At 38.9% G+C, this 20,193-nt stretch overlaps 2 protein-coding genes across 7 annotated transcripts in view; both read right to left on the bottom strand.

Annotated features, from left to right (window-relative positions):
* Positions 1-8,916, bottom strand: amh (anti-Mullerian hormone). Its single transcript, XM_036586641.1, has 8 exons — positions 8,783-8,916; position 8,681; positions 6,760-7,006; positions 4,786-4,964; positions 4,529-4,643; positions 4,312-4,447; positions 2,701-3,101; positions 1-483 (listed from the first exon to the last, which is right to left on the bottom strand). Exons 1-8 carry the CDS (start codon positions 8,914-8,916, stop codon positions 62-64), a joined length of 1,635 nt encoding a protein of 544 aa, XP_036442534.1. The 3' UTR covers positions 1-61.
* Positions 8,917-15,967: 7,051 nt separating this feature from the next.
* Positions 15,968-20,193, bottom strand: part of dot1l (DOT1-like histone H3K79 methyltransferase) — a 29,836-nt gene continuing 25,610 nt past the window's right edge. For all 6 annotated transcript variants that reach the window (XM_036586186.1, XM_036586188.1, XM_036586190.1 and 3 more), the window contains one exon: positions 15,968-18,159. In XM_036586186.1, the coding sequence (XP_036442079.1) occupies positions 18,152-18,159 (8 nt within the window). In that variant the 3' untranslated portion in view covers positions 15,968-18,151. The remainder of the gene's footprint in view (positions 18,160-20,193) is intronic.

Genomic DNA, 20,193 nt, shown 5'->3' with positions numbered 1-20,193 from the left:
ATGTCAGTAAATCACTGCCCACTTCCATACATTTTGGCTGTAGTCCTGCACTCTGAGCCTGTCAGCGACATTCACACGCTTTGGCTATCATGTTTGTTTTGTAAGAGATGGTGGAGCCCTCACTGCCCACTTCAATCACACACAGGTCATCATAGTCCACAGGCACACAGCAGAGTGTGCGGTTCAGAGACTGACCGCTCTGGAGGTGGCTGTTCAGCAGGATGGCGTGGTTGGTGCCGCTGGTTAGTGGGAAACCGCACGGTCCTTCACAGTTGTTAATGTTGGCTGCAGGTGGCTCGAGCAAGTACTTCTCCAGAGACACAGTAAGGCTCTGAAGGCGACACTGACTCGGCTTTGTCGGGCCTACCTGGTCAGCTCTGGCGGCCCGTTGTGCTCTCTCCACTGCCCACGTGCCCAGCACAGTCTGTAATGCCTTCAGCAGCAAGAATGCCCTGTACTGGACCTCATGAGGGTTCTCCAAACCTTTATAGAGCAGATAGGAATTAATGTTTTCAGTAATATAAAGCGATTTTGGTTGCAAATAAATGAGATAAATGTTTAAAATGAAGTTACAAAAAATATTTATATCCAGAATATTTCAAAGTGGTGATCAAATCTTGAGCCAGATAACTTGACAAAAGGCACTGTGAACAGATGATTACAGTATATTATTTCTTTCCTGTCATACTTGAATAGTGGAATAAAACATCTAAAGATACATGTCTAGTTTATTAAATCTACACTGTACACAAAATGAAAGTTACATTTTTATGTAAAAAAATAAAATAATCCTCCTTTGCATTAAAATAAAGCTCTGCTGATCGTTCAACACAGTTTTAACAATAAATAGTTATTGCTAGTTCACCTTTAACCCTGAAGGCTGGCGCGCAGACTGCTGGTTACATAGCAACGCAGACAGTCTCACCCATAGATATACATACCTAGATGCCACGTTGGGTCCAGCCAGGCACGTCAACAGCGCCGCCATTTTAGGGCGGTCAACATCGTTGCTGGACTGCATTCGGTACTATTACAGAGTGGCAGTTTAAGTAAGATACTGTCCAAAATTATACTATTTCAAGAATATTGCACTCAGAAAGTGAGTATAACGGAGAGAACGCAGTGATCCACGCTCAGGTTGTGTGATGTTTATGTGTAGATATGGCCGTGTGGTTGGTGAGGCACAGAGAACCTGTTGATGGCATAGTTGTTCCTCTGGTTTTATATTAAGCTTATTTCATTTAATCATCTACTCAAGGGATCTTGACTTTATGTAGTAGTTATTTATTTACAATGGTGGTCATTGCTTTGTAGGTAGGTAAATTATAGCATTCCTTAAAACCGTGTAGATATTCATAATAGATTAACTTTAACACCTTACATGAAGCTGAAGTCAGCTTCTTATTTGCTAGCTCCTGGTTCGAATTTCCAGTCGGTGCAACCTAGATTAATCTATGTTTGAGGATTATAACAAAACAGATTTGGTGAAAATCGGTTGAGTAATAAGGAAGCTGTGCCCAATTCAATCCTGAGACTCTTCATCTCTCAATACAAGTGAATTTGTTCACAAGCGGATCTTGACCGCTCCAACATGGCAGATGCGCAGACGTATCACCTCAGATAGAGAACAACAGACAACGCGGCATCTAGGTATGGAAATCTATGGTCTCGCCTAGCTACTCGTTGACGAAACGGCGAAAAAAAAGATTGAAGATGAACATCGATAATTTGGAGAAGAATGGAGAAACTGTCAAACACTAAAAAGTCGCGAGGCTGTAGTCAGGTTTCCCATTCGCCAGCATCTTGATCAAATTTTCCCATTCTGCCTTAAATGGTGCAACAGTTAGCTAAGTTACATAGTTGGCTGCATTCTGGCGTCTCAGGCACCATGTAAGGTGGAACGGGAAAATTCAAACAAGAAGCTGGCAAATGAGAAGCGACTTCAGCCTCGTAAAAAGTCAAACGTTAAAAGACATTTTGCAAGAAACTGTTTTACTTTTGCGGAAAAGTTTCCTGCTGGAGATGTGAGAAAAGCAGCTAAAGCTTAAAGCAGAGCAAAGAAAGTCTGTGTTTTCGTTTATATTATATTTTTTAGTCTGTACTAGTACATTAGCACATACTGAGACATATTTACAACAAAGATGGTGAAACATTTGCCACTTCATGGACATAAAATGTTGTGGCTCCCAAGTTGGTTAGATTTTTGTTGAAACTTGACACAATGGCTCTTCTTAACATTTGGGTCGCCGACTCTTGGCTTATATAATGTAGATTAAAATATTACAAAAAGTATGTTTTGTTTAGTATTTCTAGTATTTTGGGATCAGCAATAAGTTATGATAAACTATATAATGTAATTCTTTGTTTACAGCAGTTTCAGGTTTTCTGCCTCAGACTTCATCGTAACCTTGGCAAAAACTAGGCATTCTGGATATAAGCTAGCTAATAATGTAATTCTAGATTTATTATTGTGTATGTTGCACCGACTTCTCAGTCTTTTCATAATCATCTATGTTCATCATTCAGCATCTAACCTTTCTTATGTTTTTTTCTTTTTTACAACTTTGTAGCTTCCTGTTAATTTTGTGAAACATGAGGAGCAGCATGTTAGAATCATTTTATACATTTATCTGCAAAAAAAAAAAGTTATATTTTATTGAAAACAGATTATCATACAATGCCAAATGGTAAAATGATCACCTGTTTCTGCTCCTTCTCGATCATCAGGGAGAGCAGTGAGAGCAGTGAGCATCTGCAGTTTGTCCATCACACTGCGTCCAGCTTCCTCCATGCGGACCTGAGCTAAGGCCTCGTCCAGCCGCAGCCTCAGCACAGACAGCAGCTCTGGGTTCAGGTCCAGCTCCACTCGGTGGCTCTGCAGCCCCAGACTGTGGCGGGGGAAGGAGAAGACGGTGGGGCCGGAGGAATTAATCAGTTCTAGAAGAAGAGACTCGCTTGATGACACTCCAAGAGTCAGAGGAGGCAGAGAGTGTAGAACACTCTGAGAGACTGGGGCCTCTTCCTGGGCTGGACGTGCTGGATCTCTCTGAAGGGGGACTTCATTCAGAAACTTCTGGAGCTCACACAGGAAGAAGAACGTTCTGGAAGAGGTAAGAGGGCCAGGTGAGAGCATATGACCGTGGGTCGCTTTCATACCAAAGAGTCTCAATCCAGTCCACATATTTACTCTGTTCTAGCTACACACTTAAAAGGAACAGTTCAAATTTCAGTTTACCCCTTCAGCGAGGACATTTGGTGTCTGAGGCAGACCCCTGACAAAATGATGATATGACAAATTGTGTAATGACAAAATTCTCATATGCCTATCAAAATATGTTGTCACACTGACACAATGTGCCAGTAGAGCCACATTTAAAAACAGCCACCAAAACTCTGGATACAATGATTTTATTGAAGATTTCACATACTGTTAGGACGCTCTCAACCAATCAGCTTGCGTGGCCGGAACTAACTGTTGTGTGTGTGTCTTGTCAGTACTTGTTTCATTATAAAGGGAGCAAAATTAGTCCTGTTTAACCAGATTTACTGCAACACAGTGTGCAAAATATTGAATAAAAATCAGTGTTCAGTTTTTGATAGTATTTTATAAAATTTTGTCAAATGTTTCATTACAAAAGCACAAGGTAAACTCGGTTTTCCATGATAAGGACCTTATAAACACCTGTGCATCTGTATGAGTGTATGAACCAGTGAGAGACATGCAGTACATCCAGTAGGCGTTCTTATCTCACTGCGAGCCAATAAAAGAGACAGATTCTGTTGAGGGCTTTCTTGTCTTACAGGAACTCCCTTTCCTGCAGTTTAACTCTATCACATGGTGGGGTAGCATCATGCAAACAGCCTGCCTAAATCACCACAAACTTGCCTGTATCAAGTTGTTAACTAATCTAGCAAACAGAATTTGAACTTTTTAAAAACATTGTTTTAATAGATAATAGTGTGTCATTCAGTGTCAGAAGCAGGTCTGTTTGAGATTACGTAACATCTTGATGCAGTTTAAAACAAGCGTGATGATTTAGTTCCCTAATATGTTAGCGACATTAGTCTTGTAGCTCTAGCGCAAAACTAAATAAGCAAAACTTCAGATGCCAACATGTCTTGGCTGATCTCATGGATTCAAGATAAAGGGGAAAATAATGCAAATTTGATTTTTCACGGAACTATACTAGTTCAACTAACTATACAATACTGCAGCCAAACAAAAAGCCAGGCTGGCTGGGGTTCCCCAGAAAGAGGAACCTCCCATTTATACAATGACTCTCAGTTCTAAAACTTCCCTCGAGAACATACCGATTTGAAGGAGGTGCCTGTAGATCACTTGTAGTTCCGTGTGTAAAGAAAAGAACCACTGGGCTCAGTGGAATACTGGTTCTGGTGTCCTTCTTCACCATGATGGCTTGAAAGTCAGCCAAACCCATTTTCTGCTCTGGAGATGTGCAAACAGTTAGAATTAAGCTTCAAGAAAATTACTACATACAATATTAAGCAGGCAAATATTGGTTCTCACCACTGTCATCCTGAGAATCGACAACAATTCTCAGCTTCAGGTGACCATGCCTGAAGATCTCTGCCTGGCCAGTTGGCAGAACTACAAACTGTGTCCCCTTAGAAACACACACAGTCTAGGAGGGGATAAAATGAGACAGAGACAAAGTCTGACTCAAACAGCTCACCACAGAAGTACGTTTGCAGTCTCTGCTAATAATAATAATGTCTCTGTACACCAGAATAGAGAAGCTCTCATAAGGCAGTATTATGGCTGACCTGCTTGTTTGGCTGAAGGGCATGACTGCTGAACTTTATGTTTAACCCCTCTGTGTTAATGGTGTCCACAAAGAACAGGAGCATTATGGAGGCCAGCGTGCTTTGTTGATAATCCTTGCATGGTCTTGTGAGGTGAAGGGTCAGCGTGAATTTTCCGTTCTCTTCAACATCCCAGTGCTCTAAAGAAGTGAAGAGAACAATCCTAGAACATTGTCTGCTAATAATAAAATAAGGAAATAACTTGGAAGTGGTACAGTAATGTTCAAAAACTGGTCAAATACAATGTTTAAAACTATTTATCTGGGCACTTGCTTATAAAACAATAACATTAGAATAAATATTAGTAAACAGTAACAGTAAAAGCAAGGTTTGGCTCCATTTCTCCTCAATGCACCTTAGACATTGCATGGATTTGTTAAAGGTTCCATCTCATGGAAGAGAGAAATTTCTATGTAAACATTGCTATACTTCAAAAACCAAACCCATATAATCCATATAGCTCTATTACATAAAATATGCTGCTAAAACACTGTTTGGAATGATGTCACAAAAAACAATGCAAAACAAGCCACAAGCAGCAATCAGGGCCCAAGCACCATAAGCCCAGTGGGGCCTTAGGAGGCCCTAATGTTTATAAGACTTCAGCATACCAGCATATACTGCACATACCAATTTTGACACATATGATGAAAAGTGAGGAACTAGTTTGAAAATGGCTTTTTACAAACTGCACCATCACAAATAATTGTCAGTCTCAGTGCACTGTGTGACAGGAAACAAATTTCTTTTCCACAGGACAAATCCTGTAGGTTTTTTTTATTGTTTTTGAATGTCTAGTTGGCAATTACTGTTGCAGCCCCCCTGTAGTGCTAATATTACCATGCCATTGCAGTGTGCAAATGTAGTGAAAATACATAAATCAAACTGTCTGACTGCTTTTTGAAAATGTGAAAAAGTAAAATATGTCCTACTCTTATTATTTCTTTATTTTAATCTTCGGAAGAGATAAGGAAATTTTTACAAAACTGGCACAGATTTAGCACTGTAGGCACTGCCCTACTGAGGCAGATTCAAACCAATTTTATTTTTGCATGCTGCTTCAGTTCATCAATCTGAACATATTTTCCATATTTTGTCCCAATCAGACAATCACTTTCAAAGTCAGAATAACCTGAACATATTGATTCATGTGCTGCAGCCATAATGTGCAGTGTCAACATTTTTGATAATTATTTACTTTTAGCCATCACAGATTTTTTCCATACCAATTTTGAGACAATATTAGTGAGACTAGCTCAAAATAGTTGTTTGGAAACTTGTCATAGCTGCAGAAAAACAAACAAACAAACAAAAAGTATTTGCAGAATTGTCAGGCTCACCTCACTGCTTGACAGGAGACTTTTTTTTCTACAAGATAAACACAATAGGACAGATGCTTGTTTTTTTATGAATAGCACCCCCTAATGGCCAATTTCATAGGATGTTAGACAATGCCTTCATGTACATACCTTTCAAATGCCAGCTGGAACTGATTGTCTGGAGGCCATATATTATTACTGAGTTGTCCTTAATACCTCATTTTCAAGGTAGATCAAAGATATCACATGCAAAATTTCAGCTTATATCTCCACATATTACCAAACTGGCACCAGATCAGGTCCCCTTTAACATAGTTACATTTATGTTTAATGGATTGATTCTCAGAACCTGGTTAATACCTATTAACTCGTATTTTTAGAGGGCACTTGAGTGGAGGCTTGGAAGTAGTTACACCAGCACACTGACGGATATAAATTCACATTTCATTGTATTAATGTTTATTTGTACTCATTTTAATATTTGTGTTTTCAAAAATAAAATGCTTACATCCCAAATAAACAGCTTTACAAATAAACATTTTCTCAGGCAGTCTCAGAATTTTGCACATTATTGCTTTGGTGCATCTATTTGAGCATTAAAATTGAGCACTGTTACCTTTTTTGGTGTGAAAATATCCTGGGCCATTGTCTTCTTTATGTGCCTTCTGACCCAGCATTAGTAGTGATGAAAACTGCTGACGCTGTACACCATCAGAATCTGAACAAATTCCAAACTCAGCTAATTCCTCCTTCTCCAGCTCACTCTGCTTTCTCCAGCCATCACGCAAAGCAAGCAGGAAGTGATTCAGAGCATCATGAGAACGCGTGTGCTCCTCAACACATGGCACGTGCCCCGAGAGGTGCTGAGAGGGAGGAAAAAGGGAACCAGAGATCTCTCCATTGGGTAAATGTTCTGTATTCTCCTTCTCCAGCTCACCTCCACTGTGCTCTGTGAATGGGTGCAAATCACATTAGAAAGAAAGCTTGAGAGACAGTGCAGATCCTCACCTACGGTAATACATTTCTAAAGGAAACAGGCTAAAGAAATCAGATCAATATAAACAATACAGCTCACGTCCCAGACATCACTGAATGTAACTGTTTGACTATCTGTTTTATGCCTTGCGCTGTATGTGTGTGCATAATTATGTGCATTTACTGTCTGACCATCCACTCACCAATGCTAGGATCACGAGGCCCAATTTAATGCAAAAAAAGAAAAATGATTTTGAAAATTGGGTTAAATAAAAGAAACAGCAATATCGTTTGCTTGTATTGTTATATCCTAATGAAGTAGGTGCTCTAATATAGGCTAATGGAGTTAATTATTGTCATTATTATCATTGCAACCCATTAATCAAGGGAGAAAAAAAAATGTATATTTTGCATACAATATATATTAGTTTGTATAATTGTATGCAAAAGTTTTGGCACCAAAGGAAAATTACACATTTTGAAGTGAAAAGACAAACACAGCCCCTGTAAATGCACAGTTACATTATATTTGATTAACTTAAAAAAACAGAAAAAAAAAAAATTAATTAGTAATTGTGTCGTGCACATTCTGGACACACTCCACTAAAAAAGAGGCTAATTGCCGTCTACAGCGCAGGGGAGGGCTATAAAAAGATATCAAAGTGCATCCAGCTTGTACTGTCCAGAATGTCATCAAGAAATAGCTGATAACAGGAAGTGTGAAAGTCAGGGTAAGATTCGGAAGACCAAGAAAACTCAGTAACACAAACTCTGAAAATAAACGTGTCAGTCAAGAAACCGAAGCCGAAAAGAGGACAGTGATCCGAAACATACCTCAATATCCACCATGACCTACTCAAAGAAACACAAGCTGAGGCTTTTGGAATGGCCCTCACAGTCCTCTGATTCGAACATCATTAGAAATTGGTATGTACATCTTAAAGAGACGGCCCAGGAATACGGCAGAACTGGAAACTTTCTGAAAGGAGGAGTGAACGAAGATTCCGAAAACAAGAATAGAAAGACTCCTAAGCTGGCTACATAAAGCATCTGGAAGCTGTGATATCTGCCAAAAGGTGTTTTAGAAAGTACATTTGCAGAGGTTGTGTAACTTCAAAAATCAACAAAATTTGTCATTCGACCAGGGGTGATAAAACTTTTGCTTACAACTGAAGTAAGGTAAGGGGTGCAATAAAGACGTCTGGGCCCAGCCACCATCAACACCCTGCATTATATGTCCCAGTACTGGTAGTTACATCATTCAGCAGTTATTTCCGCTCAGTGATCAATAATGATGCACGTTATTAGAGCTGCTCAAGATATTAATTGCTATGACAGTATTGGCCTAAATAACGCAAATGAGCCCTTGAACCAATCAGTATCTTAAATAACCTCAGATGTTCCAGATGAATTTGATAAAAAAAAATATATATATATATATATATGTATATATATATATATATATATGTGTGTGTGTGTGTGTGTGTGTGTGTGTATATGCGCATGTATATGTATATAAACTAATACAAGCTAATCTGTAGTCACGCCACATAAGATGTTACTCTATCGCAAGGCATATCAAAATTGCAATATGATTAGTAATTTAATCAGAGTATAGTACTTTATTCATATCATGTTGCCCTACTAACTGTAGTGGAAGTGACTGACCTGGCCGTGGATGGACTGGGGTCATGTCCTGGCTCTGGTCCAGCTTTCCCTCTGTGGTAGCGTGAGGCCCTGTGACCGCAGTCAGAACAGACAGAAGCAGCAACAGCCGAAGGCCTGCCTGCACAGCCATGGCCCCGCAGTCACAACAGTGTCAAGTGCTTGTTTTGGGGCGTTTCGGCAAAAGAAGCCCATTTTATACACGACTCCTGCATTCCTGAAGGAAAACAGTCTGCCAGAATAGCTCCACAATAGCAGTGTCCTTGAGGGTTTTTGATGTGTGGGCTTGTTGTGTAGTAAGGTTGAAGCAGGCTGTGAGAATGTGTAGAAGACATCTGTCATGCCCTGCTAGGCCGTGATAAGGTAACACACAAGTTACACACAATGGATTACTGTATAAGAATCACTCAAGGCTGCCAAGTTAAATCTGAGGTCGATTGCTTGAGTTGACAGCAAAGTGTGAGGAGTTGGTGGCGTCTAAAAGTCTTTGTCTTTTGTGAATTGAAGTAATGTGTCAGCATTTCCTCGCCCCCATTTTATCCTCATGGAAAACATGGTTTATGGATTCTCTGTTCTTTCTTTTAGATTCTACTCAATCTATATTTCCTAACATTCACAAAGACAATCGTACATTTTGAGGGTGATGCCTGAATCGGAAAACATTTTTCTTCTGTACTGTGACATATTTCTTCACGAAATGTGGTAGCAGGGTCTCTGAGCTAGCTGAGCATTTTCTTCTGATGGTGAGGTGGGGGTGGTGGGAGGACGAGGTGAAACAAGGCATTATTGGTTAATACTTTTCCTCACCCTCTGGTGCACAGTGACATAAGCACAGTTGAAATAATGTTTTAGAGGTGAGCAAAAGATGAGATGATACAGCAAGAAACTCAGGAAGTGGGGGTGCCATGGGGATCCTGTAATGGCCAGATAACATTATGCATAACATTATGACCATCTCCTTGTTTCTATGCTCATTGTCCATTTTATCAGCTCCACTTTCCATATAGGGCCACTTTGTAGTTCCACTATTACAGACTGTAGTCCATCTGTTTCTCTGCATACTTTGTTAGCCCCCTTTTACCCTGTTCTTCAGTGGTCAGGACCCCACAGAGCAGGTACCATTTGGTTGGTGGATCATTCTCAGCACTGCAGTAACACTGATGTGGTGGTGGTGTGTTAGTGTGTGTTGTGCTGGTACGAGTGGATCAGACACAGCAGTGCTGCTGGAGTTTTTAAACACTGTGTCCACTCACTGTCCACTCTATTAGACACCCCTACCTTGTCAGTCCACCTTGTAGATGTAAAGTCAGAGACGATAGCTCATCTGCTGCTGCACAGTTTGTGTGAGTCATTCACTAGTCCTTCATCAGTGGTCACAGGACGCTGCCCACAGGATGCTGTTGGCTGGATATTTTTGGTTGGTGGACTATTCTCAGTCCAGCAGTGACACTGAGGTGTTTAAAAACTCCAGCAGAACTGCTGTGTCTGATCCACAGTCTGTAATTGTAGAACTACAAAGTGCACTTATACAGTAAGTGGAGCTGATAAAATGGACAATGAGTGTAGAAACAGGGAGGTGGTCATAATGTTACGCCTGATCGGTGTATATTTATTTATTCATTTATTAATATATTAACTCTGAGTGCATTTATTAATTAGGGGTGCAACAATTAATTGACTTATTTGACTAAAATTGACAACCAAATTAGTTGGCAACTAATTTAATCATCGATTAGTTGGTTCATCTGAAGATGAAACACGTCAGTCAAGACTGCTGCTGGACTGCATTCAGTACCTTTACAGAGTGGCAGGGTAAGAAAAGTACTGTCTGAAATGATACTATTACAAAAACATTGCTCAGAAAGTGGGATAGGATTATACAACGGAGAGAACGCAGAGATCCACACTCATGTTTGTGTGTTGTTTATTATTTGTGTTTTGATGTTTATGTGTAGATATGGCTGCGTGGTGAAGCACAGAGAACCTGTTGACACCATTAAGGGAAAACAGATGTAGTTTTGTTATTTTATTGCTGCTATTTTGCACATCCTTGATTTTAAATTTTGACAGGAAAAAAAAGTTTCTTCTTTTGTATTAGGAACGTTCATTGAAACAGTGAATTTTTGAATAAGGTATTCATATTTATTGTCTTTATTTTTAGTTAGAAAATGCATAAACAATCTCAAGCTAAATTTAAAAAACTGAAAAAATCTATTGAGTATTGAAACATATATAATTATATATATGAGTATCTCATATATATATAAAGTTTGTTATATATATATATATATATATATATATGTATATATATATACACACACACATATATATATATAAACAAACTTAAATGAATACATAATGAATAAAAAATAACATCCCACATTTTGAACATTGTTTTATTCCACCATTTTAATCGCCACGTTGGTGTGTTTAAATACTGAATCTCAGCATGTAGCTTGACTCTGAATGTCAAATGTTCAGTTACGCATCCACATAGCAACAATCTGATTGGTCACCACCAAGCTCATTTCTATGACCTCTGTCCAGAGGGAGCAAGAGAGCAGAATAAGCAGGGTGTGCATCAGCTGTACACGCTAAATTGCCCCTAGGTGTGAGTGTGGGTGTGGGTGTGAATGTATATGTCTGTCTGTCTGCCCTGCGATGGACTGGTGATCTGTCCATGGTGTATCCTGCCTTCCATCCTGCTGGGATAGGCTCCAGCTCCCCGCACAACCCAGAAGGATAAGGAGCTTAGATGATGTGTGTGTGTGTGTGTGCATCAGCTGTTACATGCATATATTGTCATCTCTTGCCACATTATGACACAAGACACGTCTGTTTTGCAAATGATACAAAAATGTATTTTTACATCACTGTAAAAGTCACATATATAATGCTTAACATTTCAGCACCCAACTTAAAACACCGTCCCTCACCTCTGTGATATAGTCAGTTATACTTAATGTGACCAGGCACAAAAACTAACATGAAAAAGGTCAGTTTTGATTTCAGGGTCAAAATTACAAACGTCTTTTGAAAATGATAACATTCGGCCACTGCAATGGCAAATCACAGGTGAATCAATTATGAGTTACGCACTTTGTGGTACACACCTATGTGTTGTTTGCCCTAGTAAACAGGATGTTGTGGCTGTAAAAACTGAGCTTTGCTCTGTGGCCTGGCTTGCAAAAGACTCGCAGCTGCAAACGTGTTGAATATTTTCAAGGTCTTCACAGCTCAGGCCAGCTAGGTGGTAGACAAGACCGAACAGATAAGGCAAAAGATGTGGCAACACAGAAATGCAGCCGAAAAGTCACAAAATAACAAGAAGCCATTCCTAGAACTGTTTACCAATTAGAGAAGGAAAGAATTTTTCCCCCACTTCTGTGGTAAAAGAGAATCTGACGTTTTTAGCATGCTGGGCAAACATACAGTACAGCACTGTTAACAGCTGAACAGTTCCTTAGTGCCATCGGCTTCTAGTGTTTGTTCTCAGTTTAATGCAGAACTGGAACCCACTGAGGACATGAACCTCCAACACACAGGCAAACAAGTCAGACGTTTTAAAACTACTGTATTCTTTCTGCTGCACAAACTATTTCAGAGCAGAGAGGTGAAACAGGCAGTTTCCCAAAACAGCTGGGCCCATCTTTGGTCAAGGCTGTGATAAGATATGAACAGTGTGTGCTCTTCTAAGGTAGCAACACAAGACTGCTTCATATCAGCATCTGATGACATTTACTGCAAGCCTGCCTAAGGAAATACATTATAGATTTTTATAGATATAGGAAAGAAAGAAAAAAAAATGGCACAAATGTTGATTCTTCTTAGTAGAAATAGCAATCAGCTACATTCTGATACAGTCGTTTGCACAGGGTTGGACGGCCCTGGTGAAATTACCAGTTTTTGATTTTCAAAGTGAAAATAATCCTCTACATTGGACACCCTTCTGCATATTTTAATGCACAAGTACTGTTTATTTGCTGAATTTAACATATTGGAAGGATAAAAAGTCAAACATAAAATGTGGCCCATGCAAAAGGCACATTTCATATTGTTCCCCAGTATTTTAAACTCAGCAAATAAACAGAAACTGTGCTCTAAATTTGACAGAAAAATGCCACATTTTAAGCATCTTCTCTGTAAAGCATGTTTACTTGTTTTCACTTTGAAAATCAACAAAACATGTAACTTGACTGGGGGTGTCCAAATCTTTGCATAGAAGTGTAAATGATTTTAAAGCATATGTAGAAATTTAGCAGACCATGAAGATAGATTCACTTATCTTGTGATGAAAACAAATTAACCAAACTTTTTATGCATTAAATATGAAATATCAGTAAAGGACTTCTCTTTTTCAGTCATGTAGTATTTTCCAAAAGGTATCTCCACCTTCACTTAAGTACAAGAGGTACTGTCCACCAATGTACAATACAAGGCAACGTTTTATTGATTAAAAACTTTATTTGGTTGTCATTTAATGTTTACATCTGGTGGTTTGGCTTAAAAGCACTGATTATTTCTATTCAGTACCTCGTTCCAAGAAATTACAGCCTTTTACCGTTGTGGTAACCATGTCCATGTAGGAGCTTTGTCCAGTGTTGGGGCATTCATTTATTCACCAATGTACAAATTCCATTTTTAACAAAAATGTTTGGTAACACTTTATTTGGATGGTTCACTTAAGATGCTTTGTAGATACATAATTGACTTTCAAGTTACATATATCTAAATATCTACTAAATTGACCAGAATGTTCTTTAACTCTAAACCTGGCTCTAATCCTAACCCCAACTTTAACCTAAACCCAACACTCACGCTGGTCCAAATCCTAACCTTAACCCCAACACTGTTTAGAATCAACTGAGTTTCAACAGGTAGTTTGTTAACAATTTGAACACCTGTAGAGAATCTATAGGGGACTATCGTGGACAACCCAAATACAGTGAGAACAAATGTTCAGCTTTCATTTGCTGCTAGTGGGGTTGTCTTAATGTATGGTATGCCAGAGCAGAGATTGAAAACTAACTGAACGTAAAGTCTGGGTAGGACGATTAAAGAATGAATCAAGACAAGACTTTTTATTAGAAACACTTTATTAAGTTATAACAAAAGCTGAGAGATTCAAAGGAATTTAGTCTTAATTTAAAACAGCTGTTCATTTTTCATCTGATAAAAGAACCAGCACCAAAGACAGCAATAGGAGTAGAACATTGGTGTAGACTTATTGCACCACCATCCTATCCTGTTCTGCGTGGAGAAAAGAATGGAAGTAAAATGACTGAATATAACAGCAATGCAAAGAGTTACAATTCCTTTACATAGAACTATGATCACCTTTTTCATTTAGTGTGAAGGGACAGGTACGGGTACAGTACGCACACGCATGTGGTTGGAAAAGGCTAGCTGACGCCGTGACGGAGGGGGAAAAAGAGCAGAAAGCTCCATCACCTGCGGAGAACGCATTAACGCAAACTCGAAAATGGTGGGGAAAAGTACGTTTGTGTCCATGAACCCACTGAGAAGACATCCAAAATCTTTCTAGACTTCCCTTTAGGTTTGAGACACTATCTATGAAGCCAAACAATAAGCGATCTTCCTGAGACTATAGAGGGATCTAAACGCATCCTCACAGTACGCTCTATCACAAAGACATGCCAACACAAGTTGCCTTTGAGTGTATGACTCTAACCTTACACATGTACCTGAGTAAATACACTACCCTAATTAACTGCGAGAGTTCTAGTTACACATATTAAAACTGATGCCCCCCCCCCACACACACACAGCTAATTTTTTTTTTTTTCACCCTTACAAAGCTATAAACAAATAAGATCAATTCAGACGTCACAGAAAGCCAAACAAGCTGCGCTTGTACTGGAGGTTTTTTTTTTTTAATTTTAAAGATCTCGCCCCTCTTTAGCACACTGTGAAAAGTGTAGATAAATTCATAGCTGCATTATCCTTGTTTAAAGTGTAGGAGAGCACCTTTTGTTACTGGTCTAAAGTGTATTAAAACCATCTGGATCTTAAGTCTTAATAAAAGCATTATCAATAAAACAGTCGCAAAGATATCAAACACAAACAGGCAAATTGAAAACAGATAACATTAACAAAGACTATATTATATAATTATAATATTTATATATATGTATATGTATATATAGACAGACCTTTTCAGTGCTGGTAACAATGTAACAATGGACTTTCTTCTCTGGTCAATATCATACATAATAAAAAATAGCCTCCACTTCACAGAGAACGATCAGAACACACTTCTAACACATTGTAGTCTATTTAACAGCCTTGTTACCATAAAGCTTAGGGGAGGCCGATTTCTCCTTGATCACACACACAAAAAAAAGCAAAAAATAAAACGCACAAAACAATGAGAAATAAACCTGCACTCGCCTGACCATTAACAACTAGGCTACCGCTATTTCTCCAACCTCTTCTCGCTGAATACTGGTCTCTACAAGCCAGAGCAACTTGTACTTCATCATGATTTCACAGAACAGGCTTACAAATCTGGAATGGTAGAGCAGTTCACAAAAGCACCCTCGGCTCAGCGTCGAGAAAACAACTTGTGTTTCCTATGGTCTAAGCAGCACCGGTTTCACACTAAGGTGTATTATGTGAAACATTTGGACAGATTCCGGGTGATTCGACTGCACCCAGAAAAGGAGGCAATGGTCTCAAGCACAGAATTGCAGTTATTTTTTTATTTTTTATTTTTCCACAGCTAACTAAAAAGACATTTTCAAGGAAGAATGCCATACAGGCACAATAGCACCAGCCGAACTGAGTCAAATCATAACAGGTTTAAGAAAGGTGAGTCGCACCCTGCCTAAAGGCTGCTAGCACTTGCTGCTAAACATCAGCACCAGTGGAGGCAGAACCCCTACCTTTTGATGATTACGCCCCAATCAGTTATTGCCGTAGTATCACAAGCCGTTCTGTTGAAAAAGCGTGGCGGCACGGTCTAAATCGTCTTCGGTTCCTAAGAGCAAAAGGTGTTTTAAATATACGTATAATCAGCCATTGTCGACAGCACTACTGAAACATGCTTCAACGCATCACACCCGGTGCTAAATGCTATTATAAATATCTGAAAAGCCACAAAACAGCAAGAAAAAGTCCCTGTTAACAAAAGCACCCAGAATCGATCTTTTAGTCTGATGTTCGTAATATAAATAGGCACAGTCCAGAGTTGTACAGATTGTAGCACCATGTTTTTTTTTTTTGAGACTGTGAGTCAAGTACACACACTTTGCACGTATTGTGCTCTACTGTTACACACAAAAAATTAACAAAACAAAATACAATAAAAGAAACTGAAATGATAAATAATCTAAATTATATACAATTATACAGTCTGAGAGTGACTCCCATTCACAGTACAAAAAAAAGCTGTCAAAAACAAAAGGAATAATGGAAAATAAAATGAAAGTTGCCCAGTAGTTTCTGTTTGACGCTGCATTTCCCCAGTGTGTGATTTTTCTCTTCAAATCTATGTATGAGAGTTGTTTCTACTTGCAGAGAGCACCAAAACATTATCGGAGTGGATCATACAAGAACTAGGCAGATACTAGTTCTCTGTGAAACCTTTCTGAGAAAAAGGTGTTTCAGCACCACAAATCTTTATTTGTCTCGGATAAATCACCTGAATATATTGTACCATATACAACACTGAGCTCTACATGTGAATGTATCTTCGAAGGATATCAGCAGTAATTGAGGAGGGAATAAGGAAGATTCAGTTGCAACATACGGCTTGTTATATATTTAAAGTAAAAGGCAAAAAGCAAGCCTTACGCTGAGCTGGGGTTAATGTAGTGATTTTAAAATAGCTTCGGCAGTTACGATAACTAACCTGATTAACTAGCTCCTTTGACTTCATGCTTTTGCGCACAGGCTTTCAGTGTTCACTCCTGGTAGGTTGTGCTTTAGCAAGTGCGTGTGGTGGAGGTATCAAGGTAGGGGACTTAACAGTTTTCAGACACCAAATCTATTCACCCCCCAAATAAAAATGAGTTTAAAATGGTCATTTTGCTTTTTAAAGCACAAAAATCTAAAATTTACTTCACAATCATACCAGTTGTATGTAATGAACAGCTCCACAGGTCTGCTCTCCAGTGTAAATGCAGGGGAATACAGTACGGTGTAAAAGTCTTAGGCACCTGCGTAAACTGTTTAACCATTTATCTGTTTCAGAATGTTAAAACTCCATATAACATTAAAATAAATGCAAACATTAAAAGTATAAAGTAAGACTTTATTTCTGTATCAGAACACAGGTTCTGTTCCAGATTTCTCCTTGTTGACCCCCAGCCATTGCACAGTTTTGTTAAATTTCATCAGCACACTTCATTGTAGTCCAAGCTTTGATTTTCTAAACCAGGTATTTATTGTTAGCTACTATCAACACTGGGCTGCCACAAGAGGAGAGAACTTTCTGTAATAATACTGTTTGTATTTATTGTAATATTAGTGTTCTCTGAGTAAAAAAAAACACTCACTACCCAGTTAAATAGCTTTTTAAATCTAATTTTCCCCAGGTGCCTAAAACTGTAGCACAGTACTTTATTTATCAACCAAATGGCTGCATTTTTTTGAAGGACTTCCAATTCAAAATAATTCAGGACTCTCAAAATAAAGAACTGCAATTTTTCATTTTTTCAAGTAAAGTTTAAGTATATCCCACCTCATTTGTCTCTTAAGAAGGTCCTAGAATTATCCGAGTGTGCAGCAGACAGGGTTAGAATTCTAGATTTTACAGCAGGTTCCAGCACCAGGGAGGCACACAGCCATGAGGACAGGCGAACTTGCAACCAAACACATTGCTGAACCACCCTCTACAGCAAAGAGTGAGCATTCAGGAATGACAATTTATACAACGTCATGGCTCAGCTGATGTCGTTTTAATGGGATTCAAAATGTTAAAAAAAAATTGAAAATATAAAACTTCTGAGAAGAATCCATAAATTTGATTCTGCTGGACAATCACTACACATCCGTAGCATCTCTAATTGCGCATAAAAACCTCCATTGATGATGTTTAAAATGAACCATCCACCAAGGCATGAGTTAAACAGACAATTATGAATGTTAACATTGTCATTTTTGTCTATGTGCCTCCCTTTTCAACTCTCACCAGACTGGAGCACGATGCTGTGAGTGGGCCTGCATCTGTGTATATTTGTCTGTACTTGTGTGTACAAGTTCAGCTGCACCTTTGTTGAGTTCTGAAACCAATGCCGGTTTTACCGCAGCGGCTTTAGCAAACGTCAGAGCACCAGTGAGGGAGAGGAGCCCATTGGTCCACACCTGTCCATTGCATAGGTTATGTTGGGTTGAGGTAGATTGCGTCAGTTACCTGAAAGAGGTGAGAAGGTAAACAAATTTGTTGGCTGCTTCTGTTTTGTTACAGCTTAAAAGAAGTAACTGCTTATTCCACAAATAGAACTTTAAATAACTGCAGCAGTAAAGTAGGGGAGCAAAAGAAGGCTTAATTGTTAAATCGGTCAATTAATCACATAATATAAAAAGACAGCATAGGTAATTATAGGTTATTTAAAAACGGGAACAACTGTTAGCCGCATTCCGAAATTCCTAAGCAAGTCACATTTATTATGCAAGTCACCTGATCACATTTATGCAGCTGACCATAATTATGTTCCATAGTTATTAATGGTGCAACAAACAATGTGAATTAATGTTACGGGCTAATGCACGTACATAAAAGAAAGCAGATAATGCATGAGACTTGTGTCTTACAATAACAAACGTTATGACTTCACACTAACGCCTCCATAGGGCAGTAGTGAGTACTGTTTGTTTATTTGAGCTGTGTGTATCTGGCTTGTAGTTTACCAGCTGCATTCAATCAACCAAGGAAAAATATACACATACATACATACATACATACATACAAACATACATACATACGGTAGTTTTCAGTTAATTTTTGAAGTTTGCCCATTTTCATCTCTTTCGCAAAATAAATATTTTTTTTCCATAAAATTATCCTGGATGGGTTAGGACACGTCATTATCACAGACAACAACAGATACACCTCAAGATACGTCCAAGCATTACTGAGAGACAAACAGCTGTACTTATGCCTATTTAAGTAAGCCATCTTCAGCCATACTTCAGCCCAATCCTATTTCTTATTTTTACCCCTTGTTTTCGAGTGTCACCTTGCCCGTTGGAACTGAGTTACAAGGGGTAATGGCTGAAATCTTCCCCTACAAAATGGGACCCTCAAATAAAAATAATAATAATAAAAAAAAAACATTACTTCATTAACAGGTTACTTGTGATGCTCTGTATGCAACCCTGCCAGTCTACAGTGATAGCAGTAGAGGGTAAAGTTCAGCAACCACACCGCTGAGCTTTAGTTAAATTTAGGGCATCATATGACAAAGGTACCCACATGACAAGCCATGTGAAATGCTCACAAAGCCATCTTTTTTGTTTTTGTTAGTACCGTTAAGTACCAGTGTAATGGTCATTGTGCACCCTGTTGTCTTATACTTAGGCTCGGTTGTTAGGTATGAGTACTTGCATCTGACAGCGAGACGTTTGGCCGCTGTGTAAAGTCCTCTAACAATAGCACAAGGAATTTAACATCTTTTCTAAAATTGTCTACACACACAGAGAGCAAGATGACATCATCTATATGCAACAAATCAAGCCATTACCAGCTGTAACTTGCAAATTTCCTGAACCCAATGAAACAGGCTCAACAGCTCTCACACGAAGATAGAAAACCTTAAAGTCAAGATAGCACAAATATTCCTTCTTGGGAAAATATACAGTCAAAATACCATAAAAAGTGGGTTTTCAGCTTTCTTCTAGATGTGATAGAACTAGCAAAATCTGGTTGCAAGTAGGGCTGGGCGATAAAACGATAATTATCGTGATATAACTTTCCTTAATAGAAATATAAGAAACGTTCAATATAATAGAGCATTCTCACACTTCTCGGTTTAGCAACTGCCCTGGTGGTGTTTTCTACTGCAAGGAAAGCGGCACTACTCCACTGTCGCCAGAAGAGGGCGCACTAGCGAGTTTTTCAGCATGATTAGAGAGAGAGGGGGCTACCAGTAAAATGAGTCGCCAAATATACTTTGGCAGAGTCTGAAACGTGGAGTGATATAGTCCCTGTTTGAGGGAGCGATCAGCTAGCTGTTCTACTGTGACCAAGTGTGAGTGACGATATAAGTGGTGTAACTGTACTGTCCTACAGTGAACTCACCTCTTTCTGTACATCCTAACAAGCTTTAGCAGCGTTAAATCACGTCTGATACTCACAACTACAGCGCTGTTACAGCGCTCAGTCATATTTTAGTATTAGTGCATTTCCAAGTAACAAAAGTGAAAGAAAGTAGTGGGTTCATGCAAG

The sequence above is a fragment of the Colossoma macropomum genome, unplaced genomic scaffold, assembly GCF_904425465.1.
Source record: "Colossoma macropomum unplaced genomic scaffold, Colossoma_macropomum, whole genome shotgun sequence".
NCBI classification, from domain to species: Eukaryota; Metazoa; Chordata; class Actinopteri; order Characiformes; family Serrasalmidae; genus Colossoma; species Colossoma macropomum.
The sequence above is the reverse complement of the archived record's forward strand: the minus strand, read 5'-3'. Positions and strand labels throughout refer to the sequence as shown.